The 23,727-nt window shown below is 35.3% G+C and overlaps 1 protein-coding gene across 8 annotated transcripts; it reads right to left on the bottom strand.

Annotated features, from left to right (window-relative positions):
- Positions 1-2,581: 2,581 nt before the first annotated feature.
- LOC121989081 (probable disease resistance protein At4g27220) lies at positions 2,582-14,958 on the bottom strand. 8 transcript variants are annotated; one of them, XR_006114164.1, is made up of 6 exons: positions 14,755-14,958; positions 12,777-14,570; positions 11,352-11,436; positions 8,205-11,255; positions 3,364-3,575; positions 2,582-2,969 (listed from the first exon to the last, which is right to left on the bottom strand). XR_006114164.1 is itself a non-coding variant. In XM_042542900.1 (6 exons), exon 5 carries the CDS (start codon positions 11,145-11,147, stop codon positions 8,205-8,207), a length of 2,943 nt encoding a protein of 980 aa, XP_042398834.1. In that variant the 5' UTR covers positions 11,148-11,255; positions 11,352-11,436; positions 12,777-12,963; positions 13,568-14,570; positions 14,755-14,914; the 3' UTR covers positions 2,582-2,969. The 8 variants fall into 8 exon arrangements, 5 of the variants coding, with proteins under 5 accessions (XP_042398834.1, XP_042398831.1, XP_042398833.1 ...); XR_006114165.1 differs by having other exon boundaries at positions 3,364-3,568; XR_006114166.1 differs by having other exon boundaries at positions 3,364-3,414.
- Between the last annotated feature and the right edge of the window lie 8,769 nt (positions 14,959-23,727).

The following is a 23,727-nucleotide window of genomic DNA, read 5'->3' as shown; positions in this document are numbered from 1 at the left end:
ACCGAGGATTGTCGGTCGACGACATAAGGGGTCGCCAGTTGAGCCACCTAAGGGACCGCCAAGAGGCCGCCAAATGGGCCGCCCAAGGGGTCGGGTCGTTACACCACTTCTTCCTTACACAACACGAATCTGCTGAGGTTCCGTCTTCTATTACGATCCAACCTTCCCTTCGATAGGTGTGAGGTTGTTTATAGTGATGGAGATGAAGATTTGGTCCCCCACTAATCCCACTACTTTAATTTCACCTTCCATTATCCCCCACTCCATTATAGTGGTGGGGGTGAGGATCTAATCTCCCACTAATCCCACTACTTTCACCTTCCATTATTCGCCTGATCTTCACAAAGAGGGCAACCAAGAATAGAAAAATAATAATAATAAATCTTATTATTATTTATTAATATTTGTCTCTAAAGATAGTATAACAATTGATCAATTAATAAATAACAAAATTATTTTAATAACTATAACATAATTATTCTAATAATTATTAAATCTTAATATAATCTGATTTAATCTACTTGATCCGATCAAACCTAATAATTTTCTTTTAGTGTCATCTATTAGCGTCAAAGCGTATCATCATGTCAGAAGTAGAAGAAAAGGTTTGAAATAGGGAAGAACACTTCCTTCAGGGCGGCTACGACTACAACACCAACCTAGCTCAAAATGTTTATATATGGTGTTTTGTTTTGAAAGTGAGACTGATGTCCACGGGTAGAGATTTTAGTCCGTCGACGGTCGGACGATGTAATCCTGGAGCTGCTGCTTGCGATTGCCGACATCGAGGAAATTAAATCAACAATGTGTTGCTGCTTAACCTGGTCGCCAAACTTCCGCACAGCATCATGGAGGAAAGCATGGGAGAACACAACAGGTAGCTACCTTCTGCCGACGACATTCAAGCGTGTACTCAGTCCAACACGCGCTGTTGAAGTCGAAATTTCAGAGTGATGTGTAGAGACCAGCAGGCGAGAACTTCCCCTTCATCTGTCAGTCTCGAACTGGTGACGAGCTTCACGCAGCTGAAGCTCAAGGTCATCAATGGCAGCATTATGATCACGATCGACGAACATCGTCTAGCCGTCTAGTGAGGTCATTGCGCTCGGCTTCAAACAAGGCGATCCAGTCCATCTCCCACACGGTAAAATGCTCCCCGCCCCTCCGGACAAGCTTGGCTGATTAATTATTTTATTATAATCAAAATTATTATTGATAAAATGTTATTATATTTAAATATTGTTATGAATTTAATCAAAATTTTAATAATTTTTTTTAAGTAATTAAAATTATTTTAAAAAGTTGAAACATTACTGAATATAAAATTTATCTTAAATTTTATATTTTTCATAAAAATCTTTATATTAATTACTCTATTATTTTTTTAATTTAGATTTTATCTAATCATTAAAATATCAATACTTTAGGAGAGAGAAAAAATAAAAAGGATAAATTAAATAATGAAAAAAATAAAAATAGATATTACATGATAGAGATAAAAATAATAAAAAATAGAACAGAGAGAAGAAAATAAAATTAAAATAAAGATTATAAAAGGTTTAAGATAATTAATATAATATATAGTGAAAATTAATTATCTAAATTTAATAAAATAGATGATTTATATTAATTTAAAAAAAATCTTATAGGATAATTAACTTATAACAGCTATCTTAAATATCTATTATATAATTAAAACAATTACAATAATATTAAATTCACTAGAGTAATTATAAATACTCTTCTCCAACACTTATAAATATAGCTTGTACACCAACTCACACGGTCACACCGCCTCACGTTTGCAGAAATGCTCTCCTTCAACAGTGGCAAATATTCGTTCCGGCTTTTTTTTAAAAAAAAAAACCAAATAAATAACTCTTTCCTCTTTGCTATTGAAGCCCTCTATCCCAAATCGTCCGTCTCATACTATCGTTTGTCCTCATCTCTTTATCCCTATATAAATCTGACTCTTAGAGCTCATTTATAGATACAACCATGAACTAACAAGATTTTGATCAGATTCACAAAGAATAATTAAATGAGTTAAATAAAAGAAAACGCTAAAAGAATCTTCAACTTTTAAGAAAATCCAAGTGTTCTTTTCCACGATCTCAACGCTTGCTATTTGTTAAGTGTAAACTTGCGTCAAGCAAAGTTGATTCTGAAATTAATTAATTTTATTACACATAAGTGTATAAATTGACCAAGATAATTTTAACATTGATTTATTGTGTGTAAATTTCTCCTTAGCAAGTTAATACCACGATTAACTTGTTCAATTCAAAATGAGTTATTTAACCATCATGAGAAAGCCAGAATTCTCTAAATGTAGATGTTAGGTGAAATTAAAACACAAAAGATTTCAAGTGAAAATGCTTCAATGACCTAGTCACTGTTCAGTCGGATGGAATTCAATGACCTAGTGAGTGTTCAATCGGATGGAATTTTGAAATAAATTTTTTTTAATGAGAATAAAATGAAGGGTGTGACCTAGCAAAAAAATGTTTTATTAAAATTTTTTTTTCTCGATCATCCTTTTTTTCTAGATCCTTTAGATCAACTTGTCATTCTAGAAGTGTAATGGACAATTACAAAGTTCGATAATCATCATCAATCCAAAACGCAAACTTAAAAAATTAAATTTGACTCAATACTCTTGACTCAAGACATTATAGTACAGACACGTAAACCATCTACCGTCTTTATAATACAATCCAACACAAGTAAATTATCAACTCCCATGTGGCATGTTCCGTCGTTATGTATCACAATTGAGTACTGAGAAATTTCTGAACTTGCAGCCACAAGAATCAAGTAATTAAATTCCTCATTATCAAACGGAGAAACTTCAAGTGACCTCTCCCGATTGGATTGACACTTTAGGAACTTTCTTGATTGGCGAGTATGATAAGTAGAGGATTGACGACCACTTCTCTTCCTCTGGTCTCCACATCTTGTGTTGGTGCCTACAAGCAATGTCAAATTTACATGATAAAGACAAATATATTAATGAAGTCTGTTTCAAAATTTTACTCGGACCTCAGCCGAGAGAACATGACTGGAGAAGATTAGGTCCAAAAGAGTTGGGCCAAGTGGCTATACTTAAGGTGCATGCAATGAGCAAAAAACATAGAACCTAGACTAGCTGCATTTATATCAAAGTACATATGATCATGTCCCAAGTTACCAAAAAATAGATAAACTGAACAAGCATACGAAACCACACGAAGGATAACATATTGAATAGTATTAATTGGTAATCTTTGGAAATATGGAATTGCATGGTCAAGCTTTGGGGAATAGAAGAACTACAATTGCATGATCAAAGTATAGGAAAAGAAGATCTCTTTGGTAACTTACCAAGAGTTAATATGGTTGACTAGCTTTAATGTCAATGTATCAAATTCCATTCTGCATTATAAATTCGAACATGACAAGCACTTGAGATCAGTGTGGGAGCAAGAGATAGCAACTTCCATTTCAATAAAACAATCTCTTTTCCTCAAATTTTTATGCTTCTGTCCCCAACAAATTTGGTATCAAAGCCACCATTGTCCTCCAAAATCTGGTTTCTTTGAAAATAGAGTAGAATTTTTGAAAAATCAAAAGGTGAAGCAGCATGAGGAAAATTTCCAGCAGAGCTCGTGTAGAAATTTCTCTTTTTCTTGATAAAATGGCATCTACATTATTCACATATTCTTCTAGCCAAGTACATATTTTTAAAGGCGAATATGGAGCAGTCAAATGTAGACATTCTTCATATCTTTAGACCTTAGGGATATTATTGACGACAATGAATACAAAGCCCCAGCAAATGATGATAAAGATTATGAAAAGTTACCAAAAGAATAAAAAAGCAAGACACAATGACATTGCGTTACATTTAACAAGGAGTTGGGAAAACTATTTTTCCTCATAGTTTTGGTGTCATGACTACCAAAGAGGCTTGACAAATTAAAGCAAGAATTTCAAGGAACAGAGAAGACAATTGCATTAAAACTCTAAACTTTATGGAGAGATTTTGATAATTTAATAATGGAGGACAAGAGACCATACAAGATTTTTTTATCACGGATCTCAATTACTGACAAGAGACACGATTCAAGATAACAGAATTGTTGAAAAAGTACTTCAATCGTTTACTCCAAAGTTTGATTATGCTACTGTCGCAATCGAAGAATCAAAGGACTTGTCAAATATGACTATATGAGTTGACAGGTTCACTTCTTGCACATGAACAAAGAATCAATCATTCTTATATGTCAAATATGACTATATGAGTTGACAGGTTCACTTCTTGCACATGAACAAAGAATCAATCATTCTTATATGTCAAATATGACTATATGAGTTGACAGGTTCACTTCTTGCACATGAACAAAGAATCAATCATTCTGATGCTCAATCAATTAAATAAGCCTTCAAGTCAAAGCAATCATCGACGATTTTAAGAAATTATGGAGATTCTAGCAATGAAGGCTCAAAATAAAGCAAGGGAAAATCCAATAATTGGAGGAAGAATGAAAAGATGACAAATTGGAAAGCTTAGGCATCACAAAAATCTAATAATATTGAATCTTGTATTATTTGCAAAAAGTCAAATCATGAGTCAAGTGATTGCTATTATAAATGCAGAAGATGCAAAATTCCTAATCACTCTTAAAGGGATTGATGGTTTCAAAACAAGGAGAAAAAGATGCTGCAAATTTCTCGAAAGAAGAATATGAGTTTTTATTTTATTCTCAACATGATTATGTATAAAGCATCAATGGTATTTGGATAGCGGTGCTAGCAACCATATGACTGGAAACAAAGAATTATTTGTGGAGCTCAATCCAAATATTAGCTCAAGTATTATTCTTGATATTATTCTTGATGATGGAACTTATAGAAGTGCAAAAGGAAAAGGCACTATTGCTGTCCAAACAAAGGAAGGTAACAAAAATCTCATTACTGTCTTTCATACAATCTCTTAAGTATTGGACAACTTATTCAAAAAAGAATTTTCAATCCATTTTGATGTTGGAAAGTGCAAAAATTTTTATAAAAAGAAAAATACTATTGTGGCAAATGTTGAAATGAAGAACAAAACTTTTTCTATCATATTGCCACTAAACAATAATTGTGGATGTAAATTTATCTCATCTATGGCATTTGTGATATGGTCATCTTAATAAGAGGGGTCTTCATTTACTAAAGGAGAAAAATATGATGATTAGTCTTCCAAATATTCAAATAGCAAGTAATGTTTGTGAAGGTTGTGTCTACGGAAGGATGCATAAGCTTTCATTTCCAAAGTTGTCATAGCGAGCTAAAGCACCACTAGAACTTGTTCATTCCAACATTTGTGGACCAATGCAAACTCCTACCTCGGGAAATAAGAAATATTTTATTATCTTTCAGGATGACTTTACCTGAATGATGTGGATCTATTTTCTCAGCCAAAAATCTAAAACATTCTTTATATTTCTACAATTTAAAGCACTTGTAGAGAGACAAAGTCATTTTCTTATGAAGACTTTAAGAACTGATCGAGATAGAGAATATCTTTACAATCCATTCATGGAGTATTGTAAAGACAATGGCATCAAAAGACAATTGACAGTTAGTTGATGCCCGCAACAAAATGGTATGGCCGAGAGAAAAAATTGTACAATTGTAGAAATTAAATGGCAAGGAGTATGCTAAAAGGCAAGGGAATTTCAAATCTTTATTGGGCATAAGCTATACACACAACTATATATATTCTCAATCGATCTCCAACTAAAGTTGGCAGAAATAAAACACCGTATGAAACTTGGTACAAGAAAAAATCAGGAGTTGATCATTTCAGAATATTTGACAACATTGCATATGCACTTATACCATCACAACATCTAGTCAATGAGGTTAATTGGAATTATCATTTGTTTACCCTGGTGGCAGATGGGAAACTTCCGTGGGGCCGAGCCAGTCACCCCCAGAAATAGTCAATGAGACTAACTGGGATTACCATTTTTTATACCATCACAACATCATGAAAAGTTTGATTAGAAAGGTCAGAAAGGCTAGAAATTTCTTTTCATTGGCTATAGTGATGAATCAAAAGGATATCGTTGTTTAGATCCATCAACAAACAAATTTATTATATCTCGTGATGTTATTTTTGATGAAAATACTACTTGGGATTAGAAAGGGAAAGAAATTGTCAACTCGGGATTATTGAGGTTTGATAATCAAAAATCATCTCAACCTGGCCCATCTCAAGTCTACAATATTGATCCAGTTCTTACAACAGAATTTTCTACAATTGATGAAGAAAGTGACTCAGAAAGTCTGCCAAGAAAAATCAAATTACTATGTGAAATATATGATTATGTTGAGGTTGAGTTATTCTCCTGTGAACCTCAAACTTTTGAAGAAGCATCAAAAGAAGAATGTTGGATGTGTGATGAACTATCCACAATCCAGAAAAACAAAACATGGGAGTTTCTTGACTTGCCCAAAGAAAAGAAGACTATTGGTGTAAATGGATCTTTAAAATTAAATACAATGAAGATGGGTCAATTCAAAAACACAAAGATTGACTCGTTGGAAAAGAATATTCTCAACAACCAGAAATCGACTTCACAGAAACCTTTGCTCCAGTCGCAAGGACAGAAACAATTCGTACAGCTCTAGCCTTAGCGGCTCATTTGGAGGTAAATGCTTTCCAACTTGATGTAAAATTTGCATTCTTGAATGGTGAAATTCAAGAGGAAGTATGTGTTGAACAACTTGAGGGTTTTGAGATCAAAATGAAAGAAGCCAAGGTTTTTCAACTTAAGAAGGTATTATATGAGTTACGACAAGCACCCCGAGCATGGAATAGCAAAATCAACAATTACTTCATCGAAAATGGCTTTGATTGAAGCGCAAGTGAATCATCACTCTATGTGAAGACAATTGAATATGACTTCTTGGTCGTATGTCTTTATGTCGATGATCTCATCTACTTTGGGACCAATAAAGCTATGGTGGAAGAATTCAAAAATAAAATGATGAAAGATTTTGAAATGACAGACTTAGGGCTTATGAAATATTTTCTTGGAATTCAAGTCAAGCAAAGGCCTAGAAACATTTTTCTATCTCAAGGAAGGTATATTGAGGATCTTCTTAAAAAATTTAATATGAGTCAATGCAAGCCAGTCTCTACTTCTATGGGTTTAAATGAAAAATTTTAAATTAATGATAATAGTGAAAAGGTTGACCCCACTCTCTACAAGAAATTAATTGGTTCCTTGATCTATCTCAATACAAGGCCGGATATCATACATTCAGTAAGTTTGCTATCTAGATTTTTAAATGAACCAAGTAAAATTAATTTGACAGTAGCAAAAAGGATCTTAAAATACCTTAAAGGTACAAAGAGTCATGACATTGAGTTCAAAAAAAAAAAATAATTGCAAGCTTATTGGTTATATAGATAGTGATTGAGCAAGATTGATTGATGATCGAAAAAGTATTTCTAGATATATTTTTTTGCCTAGGATCAAATGTGATATCTTGGAGTTCAAAGAAACAAAAATCTATAGCATTATCTTCAGCAAAAGCAGAATATTAGCTACAATAGATGCAAGTTGTGAGGTTGTTTAGATCAAAAGAATTTTGAAAGATTTAAAATTCAAGCAAGATGAGTCAACAATAATTCATTGTGATAACATGTCAGCAATTGCAATGACAAAGAATTTAGTCTTCCATGCAAGATCCAAGCATATTGAACTGTGACATTATTTCATTAGAGATTTAGTTAATCAAGAAGAAATATACATAGAGTTTACCAAGATGGATGATCAACTAGCAGACATCATGACCAAAATTGTTACAATTGAAAAGTTTAACAAATTCAAGACTCACGATTATAAATTAAGAGGGGATATTGAATTGTATTAATTGGTAATATTTGGAAATCTGGAATTGCATAGTCAAGGTTTGAGAAATAGAAGAACTACAATTGCATGGTCAATATGGTTGACTAGCTTTAATGTTAATGTAATTCCATTCTGCATTATAAATTCGAACATGACAAGCACTTGAGATCAGGGTGTGAGCAAGAGTGAAATTGTAAACGATCGAGTGTGCTGTAGCAACTCCCATTTCAATAAAAAAATCTCTTTTCCTCAAATTTCTACACTTCCGCACCCAACATAACATTCCTCGAGGAACAAATGAGATAGACATACCTAGTGGGAAGAACTAGCGTGGACGGATGTGAAGATGTGTGTGAAGCTAACAGTTACTGGCTTCAAGATAGATGCAAAGTGTAACTTAAATATTTCATCTTCTGGCAAAGATTCCCACCACTGCTCCTCTGCCTCAATAACTAGCAAAGTTGGTGCAAGCTCATTGGTTAGCCGTGGTGGCCTTAAGTTAGGGCATCGATGGATTTTGATATCAACAAGGGAAGGCAATGACAGATCGCTGAACCATAGCTGTTCTAACTTTCCCAATTGTGAGAACGAAATACACCGTAATTTGGGCAGACACATTCCGTCTCTCTTGAAATATCCCTCGATTATCCTTTTTAGGATCCGACAGCTAGAGACATCCAATTCTTCTAGACAACCAAGCTGATCGATCATTTCTTCTTGGAAGACAAATGGTATCATGTTACACTCGCACAAATTTATTTTTCGCAGATTAAAGAAGCTAGGAGCAGCAGCAACATTGTAAGAAAAGATAATCGATAGTTTAGGAAGGCGTTCAAGGTGCAAGAGCTGCAAGTGTGGATAAGTATTATCCTTTTGCTCCTCAGAAATAATTATACTCCACATCTCTTGGCAATCCCACACCCAACATTCTTCAACGCATTCAAGGTTGTCCAGCCCAAGTTGAGATATTGAGCGGAGTTTTCTGTTCTGATAGACGCAAAGCTTGTTTGCAAATTTTGCAAGTCTTTTGCAAGCGGCATCACCGGTGATGTCTAAACATCTTCCTCTTCTTTCCGGTTTTCTTGGCCCCTCTTTTTTCGCAACATATTCAGTCTTTGACGTTGCCATAACAGACCCCACTCTAAGATAAAAACTTGCTAGATTATTCAAATTACAGTGTGTTTCAAGGAGAGAGGAAAGTTTATCATTCTCTAAATCAAGTGAGAGATTGTTCAAACTTTTCAAATGCTTGAACTGCTTAATGATTTCCTGTGGGTTCTTCAATCCTTCTAAATAAAAACTCTGGTTCATTTCAAGGTCTTCCAGGTGAGAGAACTGAGCAATCAGTCCAGCAGGGATTTTCTGAAGGCGATAGGTGCATGATATCTTAAAATAAACCAATCCAGTTAAATGCACAATACCCTCCGGCAGCTCAATGATTCCAGATTCTCTCATATCAAGGAACCTGAGTTTCTTTAGACATTGGACACGATCAATTCTCTTTAAGCGGGCACACTCTTTGAGAATGAGAGCACTGAGGTTGACCAACACAGAAATAGATTCAGGAAGGAACTCAATACTTGTGGCTGACAGATCAAGAACAGAAAGTAGCTTCATGTATTGAAAGAATCTTTCTGGTATATCATACAACATGACATTACCTTTAACCAACAAAGTGGAGGCATTAGGGCAATATAAATCAACTCCAATCAATTGTATGTTATTTTCCATCAATGAAATCTTATCCTTATCCTTCAAATCCTCTGTTTCGACAAGTTCCTCCAGTCGCATTCCAGCTTTTACCCAAAACTTTGTACCTTCTTCGGTACCATCAGAAGTAATTTTTATAGCCATGTCTCTAATGACATCATGCATCTTTACCATGTCTTTCTTTCTACTCCTTTCTAGCAGACATGAGTCGATCAGTAATATCAAAAGTCGATGAGCATCCTGATAAGCATCTCCCAAGCTTTCAGCACCTTCTATATACCCTTCCATTACCCAGTACTCTATCAGGTCTTGGTCTGCAATCTCATGGTCTTCAGGGAATAGCGCAACAAAAAGAAAACATTTTTTAAGTTGGTCATCTCTTAACATATCATAGCTGAATTTCAGTGGTACGAAAACACTATCCTCCATGTTTTCAAAACGAAAGTTTGATTTTTGAAGCAACCTTAGAGCTCGCTTCCATTGGTCCAAATGGACTTCCTTTCTCAAAGCACTTCCCACAGTGATGATTGCAAGTGGCAAACCACAACACTCTCTGCACACTGAACGAGCAACATTCTCAATTGTCGTGGGGATATTTCCACCTGCTTTCTCATGAAACAAGTCCCACGACTCTTCATCGGGCAAAGCCTCCACCATGATTTCCACATCAGTCTCCATCTCATTGCAAATTCCCCTTTGACGTGTAGTTATAGCTATTTTGCACCCCTTGTGTTCGGTAGGAGAAGGAATTCCCAGATTTTCCAAATTGATCTTGTCCCAAACATCATCTAAAATTAGCAAGAACTTTTTCTGCATTAACCTCTTATACAATAGCCTCGAGGCCCTTACATTGTCCTTCTCCAGTTCCATGTACAACTCCTTCCCAATATCATTACGCAATTTTTGCATGTCCTTATTCCAGTTCTTTGAAACAGTTACAAAGATGACGACATCAAAACGCTTAGTTTCTTGGAGTTCATTGTTGAGATTTCTCAAGAGTCTAGTTTTGCCAACTCCCCCCATGCCCCAAACTCCAATCTTTCCGATGCTATCATCCTGTAGGAAGTTCCGTAACTTTTCTAATGTACGAAAAGAGGATGTGTTGTTCTTTATTAGTGACGTAGGAAAAGGTAGCACGACAACTGGTGGAGGAGGAACAAACAAATCCCCTGGTTTCCTCCCTTGGACATCAGAAGAAAATTTACTCGCCCTCAGGATTTGTTTCCCCAGCTTGTACCGCATCACTATCTTGATGCGGAAGCATGTACTATTTTCCATTATGCTTCTTGCATTTGAACAAATATCTTCAGCTTCAACTACTGCATTATCAGCTTCGCGTAGCCAATTGATAACCGTAGCTGTAGGAGTGCATCCTATGATCTTAGCATTTTCTACCTCCACTAAAACATCAGCTTTAGCGGAGGCAAGTGCCATTTTGTTCTTCTCAAGTTCCGTTAATTTCCGACCAAGATAGAAAATGTATGCAAGCTGGTGAGTCATGGGATCCCATAGAGACTTGAGACATGCTGCCAGAACACTTGCCATTGTCGAAGCAACAAGATCAATCCACAAAAGCAAACAAAACTAAACTTGTCAAATCCCTTAGAGCTAGGCCATCAGAGAGGTAGGCTTTACTCGCTCGCTAAGCTTAGACTGCAAAAATGTCAAAACATCAGAAATGATTGTTATCATGATTTATTAAGAGGAAGTAGTGTTTTCTGAAGATAAGATTAAATGGTGAGCGCCTGCCTTGTAATTTGATGCTGTATATCACCATGAATCTTTCTATTGACTATTACTTTACGTAGTTCTGCACTGAATGTTCACTGATCATCTGAAATTTGGGTAAAGCTGGAATTAGAATATAATCATTCTTCATAGTCTACACTAGAAATATCTTATGTTTGATTCATGCCTATAGATAATAGAAGTTATCATTGACAAATTGCAAAATTATAAGCAGTATCTATAGCAATTATGATTATTCTATTCGATTGTCATTCACTTGGTTTTGTTGGCTAGAGTAAATCATCTTATACTCTGTATTATACTCTGTACATGCTAACTCTGCATGCTTGAGCATGAATGCTTTATAGATCAGGACTGTTGGTCAGCAGAGTCGTGTTGGGGTTTTGCTCAAATCTGACCTAGCCATAAATGGTCAAATCAATACTTAGCTGCATCATTATTACAAAACAACATCAAAAGATTGAGGATACTACCGAATTAAAAGCACAGGGACTGTTTGAAAAGAGTAAAGGAACATCAAAACACTTATACTGAAAAGAGAATAAAGGAAGAACACATCAAAGCATTGAGGATACTTATTTAGAGAGGATGTCTAATAAAATCATGCATATCCAATATGAGTGGTCAAATTTCCATTAAAAAAAACAGAATACTTTGTAGGCAATACTTATATAATCTGCTAATTTCGTTTTTATTTTGCTGGCACATACAAAACTTTTTCACATCAACTATATTATAATCTTTAGAGCGTAGAAAATTACATAAGATGTAGGGAAAAAGAATTAAAAAAAATTCAAACATGTAAACAAAGGAAATAGATGAATACCAACTGCAAGAGATTCTTCTCAAAAGGCAAAGTGATATTCATATGCTAAAACTAGGGTAGAAGAAGGGGAGGATTGCCCTATAAAAAAAAATAAATCAATAGATGAATACCTAGCAGATTCTTCTCAGCCAGCAAAGTCATATGTGGAAGAGTGGACACTGAACATCGACATAGTGAACACTGGACGCTGGACACTGAACATCGACATAGTATAGTGGGCACAGTCATATGTGGAAGAGTGGACACTGAACATCGACATAGTGGACACTGGACGCTGGACACCGAACATCGACATAGTATAGTGGACACTGAACATCGACATAGTCGACACTGAACATCGATGTCGATGACTCACACTGAAAGAGACTGAAAATAGGATAATTGTTATCCGCAAGACTTTTCAAAACAAAATCATAAATAAAAAAAAATTAAAAGTTTAATTGTTCAATTTGAAATTCTAATGAAATTAAATTTTGATTCCATATAATTTAACAGATTAAAAAAAATATAGTATGAGCATTTATTCAATTACCGGTAATGAATGTTGCAGTACAAAATTTATTATCATTAATGATTGACAAGTATATCTAGCAGCTTACAGGTAATGAATGTCCCCAAGGTTATGATGTCTTGATACGATATCTAAGTTGTTATTCAGGTACTCGTGATTTGAGCTTCAACTACAATGTATTTATAAGAAATTTTCTTCCAAATGGAAGGTATAATCAAAGGATGCTGGACTTCTGGACTGGTCGTCGCATGCGCTTCCTGATTTACCTCGATGACCTGTGAAAAAATTCCATAAAATCAAATCGGTCATCGCCAGAGATAATCAATGAAATTAACTGGAATTATCATTTTTTACATATCTAGTTGACAAAAGACGCTCGCCTGGCGTTTTACACATAGGGGAGCATATAAGAGACATTTAACTAGGCTATAACGATACGAACCTCAACATACGCTAATCACTGAACTGTTCCGAGACGAAACTTCAAATGGTCAATGGATTGGATTGATCAATATGTAGCCCAAAAATAAATCTAAATTTTTCCCAATCATTGATCTCTATTAGTAATCAAATACATAGCAGTATATACATAATAATCGCATTGCATTCAAACATTGCAGTCAAATGCCCTATTCTCATACACTAGATGGACAATTCCAACTAGCACAAAAATTCAAACATTGCAGTCAAACAAATCAACTAACAGAATGCATTATCCAGTACTCAGCATAATATCAAGCCCAAAAAATCATATAAATTAGACACTAGGTCACATCATACTCGTTTGTGGGATATAAGATCCATGCACACCATAGCAAATAACAGTGCAACATGACTAACAAACGTTAACCTATAATCTAGCAATAGCTCAGTTCATACCTCATGCGCCAACAAAGTAGCATCTATTAGAAGGCAAAGCATGTAATCATGTCAGCATTAGAAGAAAAAGTTTGAAATGGAGAAGAGCACTTGCTTCAGGGCGACTAAGACTACAACCCCAACCTAGCTCAAAATGTTTATATGTGGTGTTTTGTTTTTAAACTGAGACTGATATCCACGGGGAGATATTTTATTTCGTCGACCGTCGGCCGATGTAATCCTGGAGCTGATTCTTGCGATTGCGGACATCGAGGAAATCAACAACGTGTTGCTTCTCAACCTGGTCGCCAAACTTCATCTCAGCATCATGGGCGGAAGAAAGGGAGATCACAACAGGTAGCTGCTTCTGCCGACGACATTCGAGCGTGTACTCAGTCCAACAAGCCTTGTTGAAGTCGACCTCGCAGAGTGGCGCGTAGAGACTCGCAGGAAAGTGCTTCCGCTTGATCTGGGCCAAGTCAGTCTCAAGCTGGTGACGGGCTTCACTCAGCTGAAGCTCAAGGTCATTAATGACAACTTTATGATCACGACGAACATCGTCTAGCCGCCCATTGAGGTCATTGCGATGGGCTTCAAACATGGCGATCCAGCCCATCTCCTGCGCGGTAAAGTACTCCCCTCCCCTCCGGGCGAGCCGATCCTGCTGAGCAAGTAGAGACAGGGCGTTCTGACCGGCGGGAGTCCTCAAAAACTGGAGGAAATGGTAGAATTGGTCGGGTGATGCAGTGCGGTAGCTATCAAAATGGTGGTGATGGATACCGATCTGCAGCACACGCTCTAACTTAACAGCATCATTGTAGTTCTTTAAAGGACGGAGCAGCTTAGCGAACATAGCTTCAAAGTAGCCATGCAGCAGATAGGTTTCAGGCTGGAACACGCTAGCAGGAACGCCAAGACTCTGCAGAGCGGTAGACATCTCTTCAATGTAGGCAATGTGTGATTTCCGCCCCAAGGAGCATATGTCCTTAAACAGGATGGTTGGAGGAACATTCCCGGCCATGATCTGCAAAACAGTGTAAGTAAAAACAGAGAAAGTATACACTAATGTAATGAATCGGGAGGCCACTACTGTGCCAATCACTTCCATCCTAAAGTAGGCATACAATTGCAGATGTGTAGGGAAGAAGATGAAGATAGAGAGACGCGAGGAATATAAATTGAACATCCAAGAAGAAGAAGATAATTACCAGCTGTAGCAGATTCTTTTCGGCAGGCAAAGAGATAAGCGAAGACTATGATTTTTCTTTGCATATATAGAAGGGGATGGGTGCCAGAGAGTTAGTTCACTGTGACCGAAGAAAAGAAGCTGAAAGGTCTCTTAACTACAGAACCAGCCTTTGGAAATGTAACACAAAAGTTATGTCTCAAGGAAACGATCCAGCCTGGTCTAGAAAAAGATCTCACTGTCTTGTTCTTAGATTCGCCTTTTCCTTTACTTTCTGGTATTTAAATGTAATTTGTTTCTCCCACCCCTCTGACATATTCATCTCCATGGCCCCATCAAAAATTTAATGATATTCACATTTATACCCTTTTATACTTTATTTGTTATTTATTATTTTTTTAATTGAATTTATTTTTTTTATTAATAATAAAAAAGCAAACAATTTTTTTATTTTCACACTTCCAATGCACAATTTTTTTTGACCGGCCCCAATATTTTTTTTTTAGTTTTGTTTTTTTTTGTTAAAAAAAAACAAAACTAATAAAAAAATAAACAAAACTAAAATAAATTTTTTATGTTAACAATATTATTTTTTTAATTGGTTTTATTTTTTTTGTTAACAATAAAAAAACAATTTTTTTTTTATTTTCACACCCCCAATATACAATTTTTTTGCCGCCCCCAATATTTTTTTTATTAGTTTTGTTTTTTTTTTTTGTTAAAAAACTAAAATTAATAAAAAAAATAAACAAAGCTAAAATAAATTTTTACCGCCCCAACATTTTTTTTATATTAATTTTGTTTTTTTTAAATCAATAAAAAAATAAATAAAACTAAAAAAAATTTGGCCGGGCCCAGCAATTTTTTTTATTAATTTTGTTTGTTTTTTTTAATAAACAAACAAAATTTTTAAAAAAAATGACAAAGGGTATAAGTGTAATTTTTGGAGTGGAGGCTGGGAAGGGATGTGTAAGAAGGGGTGGGAAAAATAGCTCTCATTTAAATTTAAGCGACATGATTTAGGTGGGCTTCTTAGAGCACTCGTATTAAGTTCTTTATTATTATATTTAAAATTTAAAATAAATAATTTATTTTTTTAAATTTAGATAATTATTTTTCATTATATATTCTATTAATTATTCTAAAATTTTTATTATCTTTAATTTTTTATTATTTTTTAATATAAATATTTATGAAATGAATGAAAAGAGTGAGATTGAAAAAAATTATTATTTTATAAGTAGATATTTCATTTCATAAATTTAAAAAATTATTATTCAGCAAATATAAATTTAAAGAATAGATGGAGTAGCTGCAAAGATTTTTTAACTGTATTATCAAAATTTAGAATACAATTTTTAGATAGAGTAGTTAATATGAATATTTTTACTCTTTAAAATATACGAGTGATCCTGTTCGAAAGCTGAATCAACGGATACTGGGCACGTGGCGCTCTCCAAGCAGCTGACGCAGATCTCTTGACTGTCCGCACGGGCCTCCGGCGAACTTGCACAGAAGTCGGGCCGGGAAGGGGTTCCCGGCGACGACCCTCCGACGCTCAAGTCAGGTAAGCGAACAACGAAGAAATGACTCCAAGTATCAAAGAATGCGTACCTCCGATGAAGTGCGAGGCTCCTTATATAGAGCCGGGAAGGAGCTCATGCACACATACCGAGGCGAATACATGTCCCCAGCCCATACCTCAGTAAGGGCTTGTCAGCAAGCTTACCTGACACCACACTGCTACAGTCCAAGCACGTCTTCGATGGGACAACGGAACCCCTTGTCGTAAGATTTAGAGTATGGTCGGATTATAGAGCATGACCGCTGTCAGAAGATGTCCCTTGTCCTTTTCTCCTTATTCCCTGCCGGGCGTCCGACCGGTCATATATAGTGGTCTACTTGGGAGATTCTCGGTAAGGTGCTCTGTGGAGACTGTTAGCAGTATGCTACCTTATGACTTCAGTCGAACGTGCCATCCGCTCGGCCCTACGATCTTGTTCATTGAGTGTCGGAACCCCGACCCCTGCCGGGACGCCTTTTGCCATCAGTTAGACACCGGTCGACCGGTCGGACGGTCGATCCGCCCTTCTCCGGTCGGCCACCTGGCCCTTTGACTTCCACGTGACGTTGACTCCCCAGAACGGGGTCCCCTGCTCTTACCGTCGGATCAACGAGGATATTATTTAGACAATTATTTAGAATTTTCTATTTTAATTATCTTAAAATTTTTATTATTTTATTTTCTCTCTTTTATTTTTTTATTATTTTTTCTCCCTATTTTTATTACTAATCTATTTTTTTTATTTTTTCTATCTTCTAAACTAAATAATATTTAAATATTTAGAGAATGAATTTTATTTTTTTAATTTAGAAAAATATTATTTATAAAATTTAAATTTAAAAAATAGATAGGGAAGTTGATGTTACGATAAAATATAAAATTTAAAATAAATTTTGTATTTAAAAAATTGATGTGCAAGAGAAATTTTTGCCTTATGGTCTGGGTTTTGGTCTTTGCATTAATAAATGACCCATTCAAAGGAGATTATTTAAGTATTCATGTAAAAATTCTGATAATTTCTTAATTATGATAATTTTTTAAGATATCAGTTATAAGGTAATAAAATAGCATAAATATTTTTCTACATTTTTATAATTTGTTTACATGTGTGGCAGCGCTAATTGTCCTAAATTTGCACTTAGCATTGGAAAACCTATATATCAAAATTAGTATTGACAAATGTTTAAATAAAGATATTCTAATAATTGAATTTGGTCGGGGCATTACATCATACAATTGAATTTGATTCTTCTATATTTTATCAAGTGTACGATAAATATATACATTATTTAACAAAGAGATAATAAAAAAGACTTAGGGCATATTACAAACTAGAGGTCCATAAAATAAAAAAAGTTAAATAAAAAATCAACCATTATAGATGTAGGATTTAAGTTTGAAGTTTATAGTTTAAAAATTTAGTAAAAATTTAAATTTATTTATTTTTATCTCAAAATTAATATAATAAGTATAAAGTTATAGGACTCTTGTTACAAATTGGATAAAAAAATTTATTTAAAACTCTAATAATTATAGATGTTTCAATAAATTTTTATATTATTGATATAACATATTATAATTGTATAAAAACTCATTTAAAGTTATAATCATTGGAGATATCTTATATTAACAGTAATAATATAAGATAAAATTTATTTAAATATAAATAATAATATAATAGGAGATAGAATTTAATAACATAGAAGTATCTATACAATCAACTTCACTTAGTAGGATTAGACTTGATTAATTTGATTATACAACAACAACAATAACCCAGTATTATCTCACTATGTAAGGTCGATTATATGAATTATTTTACGTCGTTGAGCTCTATCTCCTAATATATCATCATCTATACTTAAATAAATTTTATCTTGTTTTATTGTTGCTAACCAAGTCTTTTTTGATCTTCCTCTTCGTCATTTGATATGTGTGTTTGTCATAGTTTCATATCCCCTAACTGGAGCATTTATTGGTCATCTAAGTACATGCTCGTACCATCTTAAACGTGTCTCTCGGAGTTTTCCGTAATAGATGTAACTCCGACTTTCTCTCTAATCCTCTCATTTCTGCAACTCTCAAAGTTTGTCCAACCTCGTATATCCACGCATCCACCTTAACATCCTCATCTCTGTAACTCTCATCTTCTGCTCATGTGCTCGAGTCATAGTCCAATATTCAGCTTCATATAACATAGTAGGTCTAACTGTAGTTTTATAGAACTTACCTTTAAGTTTTAGAGGTCACATAAAATACTCGACGCTCCCCTCCATTTCAACCATTCTGCTTGTATTCAATATAAGTTATCCTCTCAATCGCTCCATCATTTTATAAAAATGATCCTAAATATTTAAATCTCTCAGTTCCGGATAACTCGTCCTCTGCTATCTTAACAATTATCTCATTACTTCTAATATTACTAAATTTAAATTCTATATTTTCTGTCTTTAATCTACTAAACTTAAAATCTTTCCCTTCTAGTGTTTCTCGCTAAAATTCTAGTCTAGCATGTACTCCTTCATGTGTTTCATCTATCGAAATAATATCATCTGTAAACAATATGCACCACGATACTATGTTTTGAATGTGCGCAGTGAATTCGTCCATAATTAGTGCAAAAAGAAAGGGACTTAGAGCTGATCTTTGATGTAACCCTATATTTATTGGAAATGCTTCAGTTACTCCGTCTGAAGTCTTTACTCTGGTTGTTACATCCTTGTACATATCCTTAATTAGTTCAATATATATTACACTGACATCTCTCTTTTCTAGAATTCTTCATATAATTTCTCTTAAGATTCTATCATAAGCTTTTTCTAAATCAATGAATATCATGTGTAGATCTTGTTTTTGCTCCCGATATTTTCAATTAATTGTCTAAGAAGCTATATAACTTCTATTGTCGATCTTCCAAGCATGAACCTAAATTGATTTTTGGTCACGTAGTCTCCTTCCTTAATTTTTTTTATTACTTTTTTCAAAGTTTCATGGTATGACTCATTAGTTTAATACCCCTATACTTTGCATAATTTTGTATGTCTCCCTTGTTATTATATAAGTGAACTAGAGTATTTATCCTTTATTGATCAGATCTTTTTTGTTTTAAATATCATGTTAAATAATTATGTAAGTCATTCAATACCTTTTTTTCTAGGCACTTCCATACCTCTATCGGAATATCATCTGGTCCAACGACTTTTCTATTATGCATCTCATTTAAAGTTTATTCTATTTCTGAAGTTTGAATTCTACAATAAAAAATAAAATTTCTATGCTCATTTGAGCTACTTAAATTACCTAAGTTAAGTTGGTCACCTAAACCTTCATTAAAAAGTTGATGAAAATATCTCTTCCACCGTTTTTTTAATTTTTCCATCGTTTACTAAAACCCTATTACATTCATCTTTAATACATTTTATTTGGATAAGATCTCTTATTTTCCTTTCTCTCACTTTAGTTATTCTATAAATGTCTCTTTCCCTTTCTTTTGTATTCAATTTTTGATATAATCGTTCAAAAGTTTCATTCTTTGCTTCACTCACTACTTTCTTAGCTTTTTTTTTGGCTATTGCATATTTTTTAAGTTTTCCTTATTTTTACAAATATATAATTCCTTATAAGCTATTCATTTTTCCTTCACTTTTTTTTTTATACTTTCTCATTCCACCACCATAATTCTTTATTTAGTAGTGCATATCCCTTTAATTCACCGAATACCCTCTTAGCTACGATTTTCAATTTTGATATCATCTTATCCTATGTTGTATTAGAGTCATCATATATTTCACCTAATACTTGTACTTCCACCTTCTCCTTAAATATATTATGCTTCCCATCTTTTAACTTTTATCACTTAATTCTAGGAGTCGTATATATTATCTTTCTATTGATACTATGTTTGAGGTGTATATCCAACACTACTAACATATGTTGGGTAGTTAAGCTTTCTCCATAGATGACTTTACAATGTTTACAAATTTTTCTATCTTTCTTCCTAACCATAAAAAATTAATTTGCGATTTATTATTCCCACTTTTAAATGTGACTAAGTATTCTTCTCTTTTCTTAAAAAATTTATTAGCTAATATAAGGTCATATGCTATCACAAAATCTAATATAGTTTTCTCTTCCTCATTTCTCATTCCAAACCCATAACTCCCATGTACCCTCTCATATTCCCCATTTTTCACTCCAACATGTCCATTTAGATCACATCCTATTAAAATCATTTCATTTGGTGGAATATTTTATAATATTTCATCTAAGTCATCTCAAAATCTTGATTTGGTAGCTTCATCTAATCCTACTTACGGTGCATATACGCTAATTATTCTTTCACCACTATTATCTTAAGGGTTATAATTTTATCCCCTTTTCTAACTACTCCTACAATTTCATCCTTTAACGAACTATCTACAATAAGACTCACTCCATTTCTTACTTTACTCTTTCAGTGTACCATAACTTAAAATCATAGTTTTCTATGTTGATGCAATTTTCCTAGGACAATGTTGACCAAGTTGACTAAGTTTAAATTGACTCAAGCTTAAATCTTGATATTCGAGTTTTGATGTTTGACAATGTATGGAGATTGCATGTGCAATCATTCATTTGGGAAAATTGTTGAAGCAATTCTCCTCTAGTCAATATTTGACCAGTTTGATGTGAAGAAGAGTCAAGTAAGTCAAGGTTGACCGGATACTTGATTGAGAAGTCGTAACTAGAAGTTAGGCAAGGGCAAACGGGGAGGTTTCCAGATGATGAAAATCCAAGTGGGTCGGTGTTGACCAGATACTTAGTGTGAAAAGTCTTAGTGAGTGAAGTCAGACAGATAGAAAGTCCTAGTGAGTGAAGCTAGGCAGTTGGGAAATCCTGATGAGTGAAGCAAGGTAAAAGACCTAGTGAGTAAAGCTAGGCAGTGAAAAAATCCTGGTAAGTGAAGGCAAGTGAAAGACCTAGTGAGTGAAGGTAAGCAGTGAGAAAGTCCTAATGAGTGAAGCTAGAAAGTTGGGAAATCTTGGTGAGTGAAGTCGGATGAAAGACCTAGTGAGTGAAGCTAGGCAGTAAGAAAATCCTAGTGAATGAAGCCAGGTGAAAGACCTAGTGAGTGAAGCTAGGCAGTGAGAAAATCCTAGTGAGTGAAGTCAGACACGTAGAAATACAGGTGGGTCTGGGGTGATCAAACACCTGGTGTTTAGAAGTCCAAGTGGGTCATAGAGGGCCAGACACTTGGCACGAGACGATAAGTCCAAGTGAGTCAAGGTTGATTGGACACTTGGCACGACTATAAAAGTCCAAGTGGGTCAAAGAATTGACCGGACACTTGGTAACGAAGTCCCAGCAAGTCAAGATTGACCACATGCTAGGCATGAGCAAGTCCCAATAGATCACGGTTGACCAGATGTTGGGTTTGAGGCCCTAGACTTGAGTTAGTCAAGTTAGGGTGCAGTCGATCGATTGAACCAAATCCAATCGATCAATTGATCGATTGGAAGAGCTTTGCGAACAAGGGTAGCTCAATCGATCAGCCGATCGATTGGGGCTACGCCAATCAATCAGCTGATCGATTGGAAGTCACTCGCGGGAAGAGCACAATGTGCTTTCGAATCAATCAGCCAATCAATTAGGATACTCCAATCGATCGATCGATTGGGGCTTGTTTTCTCATGAGATTGTGAGGCAACCTAAATCAATCGATCAAACGATTCAAGGTTTATCTGCGAGAGCACAGAGGTACTCTGAATCGATCGATCAAAGCCTCACAATTGATTGGGATATGACCGTTACGTAGGATGCAGGCTTTGGACAACTGGATTGTGTGGATCTGATGTGATAATCTATTGGGAGCAAACCTAATCAATTGGGAGCCCTAGATCACAACAGGATAAAGCTGTTGGTGAGGTTCAAACTCAAAGAAGCTCTCCCGTTTTCTTCACCAAGCTCACGGCTACTCATTGCTGCTTCTTGAAGCATCTTGGAGATAAGTGTTGTTGCACTTCCAAGGTCAAGGGGCATCTACAAGCTATACGAGTTCAAGCAAGAAGGAGGTTTTCTCTTATATTCTTGTATTTATTTCTTGCGTTGAGTTGTATGCTTGTGTGAGTGTTGTAAAAGGTTTCTTCACCTTCGATTGTTCCGAGAAGGAGTTTCTTTCTAAGTGGAGAGTATGCTCGGTGTGTGGATCCTTGGATTAGTCACCTCTTCTTTATTGGTGCAGGTTGCACTAATAATATGATTTTGATATATGACAAATAAGTTAAAATTAGATGTGTTATTTTTCTAACTACTTTACCAAGTGTGCAGAAATTGACTGGTCTGAGGGACCTGACACCAGGCTAAAATCCAGCTAGGTCTGTAGGGTCTGATAGCTGGTATGAAGTTCAGATAGGTCCGTAGGGCCCAATATTTGGCATGAAGTCCGGTTGGGTCCGCGGGACCTGATAACCGATCGAAATCTAGTTGGGTATGCGGACCTGACAACTGATGGGAAGATATGGTGGGTTAGAGGCAAGTCAAGTGACTGCAAGTGGTAAGTGGAAGCAACTGGAGAGGAGATCCAGTGAGGGTGCGTTCCCCATTGAGGGAACTGTAGGCGTCAATCCAACTTAAGTTCATTTGGAAAATCTAAATTGAGATCTTGACTAAGTCCTGGTCTCATGGAGACATGATCTAATTAATACTCACATTTTCTCATGGTGTGCTAACTCTGTTTTACAGGGTAAAATATATTTTTTGATTGCCTGGACTAACCTTTTCTTGCAGGTGGAAGATGTTGAAGAAAAGGGTCCGGGCGCCTGGACTCCAAGCGCCCAGAGCTGGTCCAGGTGCCTGGACTCCGAGCGCCTGGAATGGACCTATTTAAAGGTCTTTGACCTGGAGCTTCAGAACAACAATTGCGACAAGTTTCCTTCTTGCTCGGTGCTTCGAAAAAGCTCTTGCGACACTGTGAGTTCCTCCAACAATCGGTGATTCAGATTTTTTATATTTTTCTTGTTGTCGGTAACCTTATTTTTTGTTCCTGTACTTATCTTGTAACACATTTTGCGAACTACTAGTGAATTACACAATGAAAGCACTCAACGAGTGCGGGCCTTAGAATAGGAGTTGTCAAAAACTCCAAACTAAGTAAAATCAACTTGTGTTAGCGTTGTTTGTTTCTTTCATTTTCTGCTGCGCAACTTCATTTTAATTCAAATTTTTTGACCATCGCTATTCACCCGCCCCCCCTCCTCAAACATTCTTTCCGATCCTACATTCTTGAGATGGATACCAAATAAATTCTTGTGTTAGCATTGGGAGCTTGCTTTGAGTCTATTCCGCTATAAATCATCATCATTGAAGCTCGTGAAGCTATTCACCCTCCCCCTCTAGCTCTGAAGTGACCCAACACTCTATCATCTTTATCTTCTCGCCTACTCATTTTATCTC

The sequence above is a fragment of the Zingiber officinale genome, chromosome 6B (assembly GCF_018446385.1).
Source record: "Zingiber officinale cultivar Zhangliang chromosome 6B, Zo_v1.1, whole genome shotgun sequence".
NCBI classification, from domain to species: domain Eukaryota; kingdom Viridiplantae; phylum Streptophyta; class Magnoliopsida; order Zingiberales; family Zingiberaceae; genus Zingiber; species Zingiber officinale.
Note: the sequence above shows the minus strand (reverse complement) of the source record. Positions and strands in the feature narration are given on the sequence as shown.